Source organism: Conger conger, chromosome 3 (genome assembly GCF_963514075.1).
Source record: "Conger conger chromosome 3, fConCon1.1, whole genome shotgun sequence".
Classification (NCBI taxonomy): domain Eukaryota; kingdom Metazoa; phylum Chordata; class Actinopteri; order Anguilliformes; family Congridae; genus Conger; species Conger conger.
This window is the reverse complement of record NC_083762.1, coordinates 14,396,881-14,405,217: the sequence shown is the minus strand read 5'-3', so window position 1 is coordinate 14,405,217 and position 8,337 is coordinate 14,396,881. Positions and strand designations below refer to the sequence as shown.

Here is an 8,337-nt window from a genome sequence, read left to right as displayed (position 1 = left end):
TAAATACTTTACTAAAGTCCATTCTGGGTAAGGGCATTACTCTCTCCTCGTTCTCTAGATCAAAAACCCCTGTAAACACAGGAAGGTATCTGCCACAGAGTCATTCAGTCAGAAATTGCGTCCAGTTCTCCTAGAACACACTGTGCAGTATCGATAACTGAGAACACAATAAAGCTGTCGCTGTGCATACAGGAAGTGCTTTGGCTATTGAAGGTACAGAGAGGGCTCTGGCTGCAGGAGGCCTTGTCTTCAGAAAGCATGTTCAGTAAAACATGCAGAAGAGTACACAGATTCACAGTGACCCTGGCTTAGAAGTGACAGATTTTGTACTGTATGCCAGACGCACCGCTGGTGTGGATGTGCAAAGATACATTATCTCCACATGCCTCTCTGCTGTATGTGGAGTAAATATCCCTGTAAAACTTGACAGTATTTATACAGTAAGGTGGATTGTGATAGGAATTATGTATGTACCCTGACTGTCTGATCTATGGAAATATCAAACAAAAAAGCAATATATACCATAACAAATAATTCTGCATTAAACATCATAGAACTGTAGCAAATTTTATTTGTATTTTAAAGTGGAATTTTCACAATGATGCTTTGCAGTGGAGCTAGAAAAGGACACCCCCCCCATACCAACAAAAACCTTCCCAGTAGGAATAAAAACACTCAAGTAGGAACAAGAAAAAACTTAGCTTTCCTCTACTAGGTAATAGTTGAAATAGAATTAAACTGCTTTTCACTCATAAAATGAACCAGACATGCATTTTGACCTGGGTGCCCAAATGTTTGCACACCACTGTATTTCATATCTATGATATTATATGAAAAGAGGTCAGGGCAGAATTTGACCTTTCATAAGGAGTTGGGAAATGACACTACTGTCCCCAGCAGAAACTAGGCCTATTAACCGTAATATAAATGGCTCTAGTACAGAATGTATTTTTATCATCAACTGGGGGGCGATATGGCTCAGGCAGTAAGAGCAGTCGTCTGGCAGTCGGAGGGTTGCTGGTTCGATCCCCCGCCCGGGCTGTGTTGAAATGTCCCTGAGTAAGACACCTAACCCCCAAATGCTCCTGACGAGCTGGTCGGCACCTTGCATGGCAGACAATCGCCGTCGGTGTGTGAGTGTGAGTATGAATGGGTGAATGAGAAGAATCAATTGTACAGCGCTTTGGATAAAGGCGCTATATAAATGCCAACCATTTACCATTTTCAGACCTCAAAAACTACATTCCAAAACACTATGATCCTTTCTAATCAGTGAATCACTGATGACACATTAGAAGTCTGATCTTGTTTTGTAGTCCTAATGTTTCACTTTTCCATCTCTGTTTAATATCACATTATTGGCATTTAGTAGGCTCTTTTACACAGAATGACTTACACAATTCTACATGTGTACAGTTTCATATTAAATATACACTCATTCAAGTTAACAGCCTTCTCAAAGGTACAAACGCAGTACATGACCTGAATGAGTCACCTCCTCTTCCCTAACCACTGCAATACACTTCCGCCCTAAACTGTGGAAGATTTAGCAACATTGAACGACATTTAAACCTTGTGTTGTCTTAAGGGTGAAAAATGACCCACCACTACGTTTAATAGCAGAGAAAACTCCCTAACTGTTCTTTTTTCAACTTAAAATTTGATGACAAAGTTTGTGATGAGTGACAGATTGTTTCTTCATGCAAAATACATTTGGGGTTGAGAGGTTGAGTGCAAGTGGACCATTTTTGACCTAAAGGACACGGGGAGTATGCAGAATCGTAAGACTGCACTTGGGTTAACAGGCCTGCACATCAGTGCACAAGTTTTAATTTGTTTATTTGAAAAAAACGTTTAAGAGTAAGCACAGCTCCAAGAGACTCTTTTTGTTTTTAAAGGCAAATTTACAGTTTACGGCTCATATACTGTAAGGTGCACCAATGCGAAGGAGGACATGTTTGATAAATTGTGATCATTCTTGTGACAAAGATTAATTTTGATGGAAAGCTTCACTCGTGGTCTTTAAATGTCACACCTGAATAAACCGTTTCTCTCTCTTCCTCCCTCTTCTTCCTCCTCACTTTGGGTTTCTTGGTGGTGAAAGTCAAAGCAGCGTAATTCATCTTGATGCTAAAAGGAAATGCACATATGATTACAATATATTTACCGGAGAGATGGTCTATTTTAGGTTTTGATGCAGCCCCTGTTTGTGTAAAATAAAAAGGAAATTCATTACAAAATAATGAATGCAGTGATTTTTAGAATGAGAAATGATGATGATGATTATTATTATTATTATTATTATTATTATTATTATTATTATTATTATTATTTTTATTTTTATATTATTATTCTTTTGTAATAATATGTGCAAATAGGGTCAATATTACTCAAAGTTACTCTAATCAAGTCAAAATCTGACATTGGAGTTGATTTAACAGTCCATACTACTGTGCAGAGGTCCCCAAGGCAAATGTTGGACACAGGAATATCATACAGCCTGACCCTACTGTGTTAGCCCCTTGTAATACAATGCAGTATGCACTAAAAACAGTTCATGGGCATGCCGTTGTACACTGTTTAAGTATGTATGCAGCTTACGTTCTGATCTTAGTTTGGCCTTCTGAAACGGGAGATGATGACACATATCATCACAGCGCCAAAAAGAACCCCCGTCCTCAGGATGGACAGCCAGGAAAGGATGGTCACAACTTCTGGGTAACCTGCCAGCCATTATTTCAGAAATTGAGGGAAGCTAATTGGGTTTTGTATTGAGATTACGTTGTACTCAGTGAAATTTAGGATGACTAAAAATTAAATGTACAAAAACAATGTTTCACGATGTGACTGTGTTGTTCCTACCCTTAAAGTCCAGCTTGGTCCCGTTCCCAAAAAAGATCTCCCCACAGGTGGCCACAACACAGTAGTAAGTCCCAGCATCAGAGAGGCTGAGGTTCCTCTTGGGGAAGTTGTAGACACAGCTCTGTGTGGGAGACACAGTCCCAGAGCTCCTCTGGGACTCATCACTCCTGTGTCCATGGGTGTGAATGATTCCTGGAGGAGACTCTCCTGAGCCCGGTCTGAACAAGTGCACACTGTGTTCTCCTGCACAGGTCTCAGTGTGTACTGTACACTGCAGAGTCACAGAGTCTCCTGGCTGCACTGACTCAGACACTACTGTCCTGCTCTGGGACTCTGGCCCTGTCAAAAGTTAGCACTCATTACACTCAATACAGAATTGTACTTTGGATTCCACTGTAAGGTTTACATATAAATGCAGTATGGCTTTGTATTATTGTAAGATATACAGAGAGCTGAAGATGACTCCACCGATTATAATATAAAGTGCAGCATGTTTTTGCACATATGTGTGATTCAGATGCAGGTTGTGCAATATAAATGATCATGTCTATAAGCAATGTTATGTTAAAGGGGGCGATGTGGCTCAGACAGTAAGAGCAGTCGTCTGGCAGTCGGAGGGTTGCCGCTTCGATCCCCCGCCTGGGCTGTGTTGAAGTGTCCCTCAGCAAGACACCTAACCCCCAAATGCTCCTGACGAGCTGGTCGGTGCCTTGAATGGCAGACAATCGCCGTCGGTGTGTGAGTGTGAGTATGAATGGGTGAATGAGAAGAATCAATTGTACAGCGCTTTGGATAAAGGCGCTATATAAATCCATCCATCCATTATCATGACCCGCTTATCCTGAACAGGGTTGTAGGGGGGCTGGAGCCTATCCCAGCATACATTGGGCGAAAGGGAGGAATACACCCTGGACAGGTCGCCAGTCCATCGCAGGGCACACACACCATTCACTCACACACTCATACCTACGGGCAATTTAGACTCTCCAATCAGCCTAACCTGCATGTCTTTGGACTGTGGGAGGAAGCTGGAGGACCCGGAGGAAACCCACGCAGACACGGGGAGAACATGCAAACTCTGCACAGAGAGGCCCCGGCCGACGGGGATTCGAACCCAGGACCTCCTTGCTGTGAGGCGGCAGTGCTACCCACTGCACCATCCGTGCCGCCCTCACTATATAAATGGCAACCATTAACCTTTAACACACTGAAAATTAATAAGAGTGTGATATACATCATACAAATCACACAACATGTCAATCCTCTAAATGGACAGGCTACACCAGCAGAAGACGTATTAAGTCTAAAAAAAGTCTAGTCAAGTGCTCACTGAGTATATATACGTGGCCTTTATGATGTACAGCAAATGGCTGCTCTTCTTTTGGTTAAAGCATCACCATAAACAGTTCATATTGTAAATATACATTTTATGGCAAGAGACTTCAGAGTGTTTTTGTCAGATAAATTGAATCAATACTTAATTTTCCTAAAAGTATTAGAAAAAAGAAGCATAACCATAGATTCAATTTATAACATAGAATGACAAAAAACAATTTCGACAAGTTAGGCTATGGGATAAATAAAATTAATACTTACCCGTCACCATTAAGGTACTTCCATCTCCAAAGCTGATCTCACCGAAGAATGTAAAAGTGCAGTAGTATGTTGCTGAATCTGATGGCTCTACCTTTGAGACAGTCAGGTTAAAGCTTCCCTCTGCTTTCTTAGCTCTGAGACGTGTACTGTTTTTAAACTCATTGAAAAACACAGCATCGGATTGATAGTTCACCATCATTGCGACAGACTGAGGCTTCTGTCCAAGTGGTTGCTTTATCCAACTGATCGTGGCCGCTCCTTCCATATCAGAACAGAAACACGGGAGAATCACAGTGTCTCCAAGCTGAGCTGTCACCAGAGCGTTGGGCTGAACTACACTCTGCCCAAGCAGACCACCTGGAAGCCAACAGAAAGCAATATTTCAACTTCACTGACAATGGGGGGGGGGGAAACAAAACAAAAGCACCCACCATTCTCCGTGTAATCTCTGTACACTACTTAAAATGATTGTAAAATGATTTTGGTCAAGAAGTCAGAAACAAGTATACACTTACACAGTTTGCTGAAAAACACAAGAATAACACAGAGGGATGCCATCGCTGTATCTGAGCTCTTCTGTCCTTCAGTCTCTCCTCTGGTTGAGACCCTGTTGTACCCTGCACTGTAAAACTCAAAGTGGACAGAGTAGGAGGACTTGAGCTGATCATTTTCCAGTAGGAGGTCACAAGTCAGGGGCAGATATTATTGGCTGTTCAAACAGGTAATGTATTAGGTGACAAAGTTCCGTGTACGAACACTCAGTTCAACAAGAGAAAATGTTATTTCCCGTTTGATTATAGTGATTATTTGTGAAAATACACAGTTAATACTTTACGATAATACAATGAATTACGATTAACAAGATAATGAGAGTGGCTTTTGGTTCAGCCTTTTAACTGTAAAAAGAGCACTGTGTTCTCCCTGTGCTGCACATACATTTTTACTGGATTACAGGAGGGAGAAGTGTGTCTTTCACTGAACCAACAGCTCCACATCCACCAAAGCTGGGCTTCCTCAGACAGCTCATATGAGCCCTGATCAGACATAACCTGTGTGTATGTGTGTGTGTGTGTGTGTGTGTGTGAGTGTGTGTGAGTGTGTGTGTGTGTATGTGTGAGTGTGCACATTTGTGCATGTATGTGTTTGTATGTCATGCAGCACTATGGGCACGTTGCACAGATAAGGCAAGAGGTAGTGCGGTTGTAGTGGAAAAAAACTGTTTAATTTTACAACAACGGTAAAATGTGGAAACAGTTGTGGTTGTGGTAGAAAGGTATACAGAGAGGTGTGCTGCATGGTGGAAGCAGAGCCAGCGTGCTGTCATGCCCATGAGTCTGTTAGGCTTCTCTGTCTGTGAGGGGGAGGCAAGTTCTGAAACTGAGTTCAAGAACTGCCTCTCTGGGAGGCAAACTGGTATTATCAAATACCTCTTTCACACTAAAGCAATGAATGAGGAACCTGTGTTTGCCATTGCTGTGAATGAGGAAACCAGTGTCATTTGACCTGGGAGCCTAACCCTAGTCATGACCTGAGATTTATGTGGGGCACATGGCTGGGCTTTGGCATAAAAGGGGGGACATGGGTTGGGCTACTATACTCGGTAAAGTTAGTTAGTTGAACGGATCCTCAAACTTGGGCAGAAATTATGTTCGGAAGCCTAAACATAATTTCTTCAGCAGTGACATTTAAATAGGCGTGTCAGAGTGACGCTAGCGTATATTAGACTCGCGAAAGTTGTCATTAGTCAGTAAGTGCATCATTCTGACCAGGTGTTTAGTATCACTGCGGACTTTCCTCTAGACGCGGTAACGTTGATTTTTAAATTGCTCATTTGAACAGCAAGGGTTAGGGCTTGAGCCAGTTTGTTTGTCTGTTACCTGTTAATCACTTCTACTGGTTGCATACCTATAGAGTGATTGAACATTTGTCTTAAATAGCTTAAATAGCTGTGGAATTTATCAGTAGATTAGCTTTGATTTCATATTGCTTGTGAGCAATTGTAGGTCATTTAAATAGGCGTGTCAGAGCAACGCTAGCGTCACTCCGTCCCAGTTTGTGATGTTATGTTTCACCCCATCCCAGTCTGCTCTCTCCCTCGAAGACCCCCCCTGCGACGTGGGCCTCCACGGCGTCGGAACCCCTCGAACCTCAGCTACCCCCCGCTGACCCCTTGTGAGGACTTTGCTGTCACAGGGGGACTATGGAACTGCCAGTCTGCCACTCGGAAGGCTGACTTCATCCCTGCGTATGCCTCCCTCCAGTCCCTACAATTCCTTGCCCTCACGGAGACCTGGATCACACCTGACAACACCGCCACTCCCGCTGCCCTCTCATCCTCCTTCTCCTTCTCGCACACTCCCCGCCCTTCCGGCCGTGGCGGTGGTACTGGTCTTTTAATTTCCCCCTCGTGGAAATTCTGTTCTCCCCCTCTCCGACCTGTCCATATCCACGTTTGAATTCCATTCTGTTGCAGTATCCTACCCTACTAACCTTTTCATTGCAGTTATCTACCGTCCTCCAGGGCCCCTGGGAAACTTCCTTGATGAGCTAGACACCCTTCTCAGCTCCTTCCCTGAGGATGGCACCCCACTGATTCTCCTTGGAGACTTCAACATCCACCTAGAAGCCTCCCAGGCTGCTACCTTCCTACCGCTAATCCACTCCTTCGGCATCTCCCTGCAACACTCTCCTCCAACCCACAAGGCGGGCAATGTCCTAGACCTTGTCTTTGTGAGGAACTGCTCATACTCCGATTTCACGGTTACCCCTCTGCACACATCTGATCACCACTTCATCTCATTCTCCCTCCCTCTTCCTCCCCATCCTCCTCCCCCTCCTCCCACCCACACTTCCTCAGCCCGCCGTAACCTCCGCTCCCTCTCACCCTCTTCCTTCGCCAGCACCGTCATCACCTCACTCCCCCCTCTTGAATCCTTCTTCAAACTCCCCACTGACTCTGCATCTGCCACCCTCCTTTCATCTCTCTCCTCCGCCTTTGACTCTCTCTGTCCGCCTGTCTCAAAGCCACCTCGCACATCCCCTCCCAGTCCTTGGATATCTGACACCCTCCGTACCTCCAGGGCCAGCCTCCGCGCAGCGGAGAGGAAGTGGAGGAAATCCAGAGACGCTTCAGACCTCACGACTTACCAGTCTCTCCTGGTGGCATTCTCTTCCGCTGTCACTGCCGCCAAAGCAAAATACTTTCAAACACAAATTCAGAACTCCGGTTCTAACCCCCGGAAACTTTTCTCTATTTTCTCCTCTCTCCTCAATGCACCGCCTCCTCCTCCTCAGTCCTCCTTTGCTGCTGATGACTTTGCTGATTTCTTCGATGAGAAGGTCACAGTTATCCGTAGATCCTTTACAACCACCGCCCCCCTCACTGTGCCCTTCCCCCCCTCTAGGCCCATCCCTTCCTTTTCCACTTTCTCCCCCCTTACAGACTCTGATGTTTCTCAACTCCTGCTCTGCCACCGCCCTACAACCTGTGCCCTTGACCCTATCCCCTCTTCTCTTCTCCAAACTATCACACCTGACATTCTCCCATTTGTCACCTCCCTTGTCAACTCCTCCCTGTCTTCCGGCTGTTTTCCGGCATCCTCCAAGAGGGCCCACATCACTCCACTGCTAAAAAAACCTACTCTGGATCCCTCCATCATCCAGAACTACTGTCCGGTATCTCTTCTTCAGATCGGGCCACTCGACAGAGACTGTGCTCCTCTCCGCCAGTGAGTCACTCCATACCGCACGAGCAGCCTCCCTCTCCTCTGTCCTCATTCTTCTAGATCTCTCTGCTGCCTTCGACACTGTGGATCACTCCATCCTCCTGTCTGCCCTGTCGGCAACGGGCATCTGTGGCACAGCCCTGGACTGGATTGA

The 8,337-nt window shown here is 45.0% G+C and overlaps 1 protein-coding gene across 1 annotated transcript; it reads right to left on the bottom strand.

Moving 5' to 3' along the window:
• Window positions 1-2,836: 2,836 nt before the first annotated feature.
• On the bottom strand, window positions 2,837-7,367 carry LOC133123248 (uncharacterized). The gene is made up of 3 exons (XM_061233587.1): window positions 7,343-7,367; window positions 4,459-4,815; window positions 2,837-3,201 (listed from the first exon to the last, which is right to left on the bottom strand). Exons 1-3 carry the CDS (start codon window positions 7,365-7,367, stop codon window positions 2,837-2,839), a joined length of 747 nt encoding a protein of 248 aa, XP_061089571.1.
• Between the last annotated feature and the right edge of the window lie 970 nt (window positions 7,368-8,337).

Coding starts and splice junctions, on each gene's coding strand:
- LOC133123248 (XM_061233587.1), bottom strand. CDS start 7,367: ATGACGGTGCTGGCGAAGGAAGAGG. Junction 4,816..7,342: donor GGTGCTGGCGAAGGAAGAGG/GTGAGAGGGAGC, acceptor GTTGGCTTCCAG/GTGGTCTGCTTGGGCAGAGT. Junction 3,202..4,458: donor AAGTACCTTAATGGTGACGG/GTAAGTATTAAT, acceptor AACTTTTGACAG/GGCCAGAGTCCCAGAGCAGG.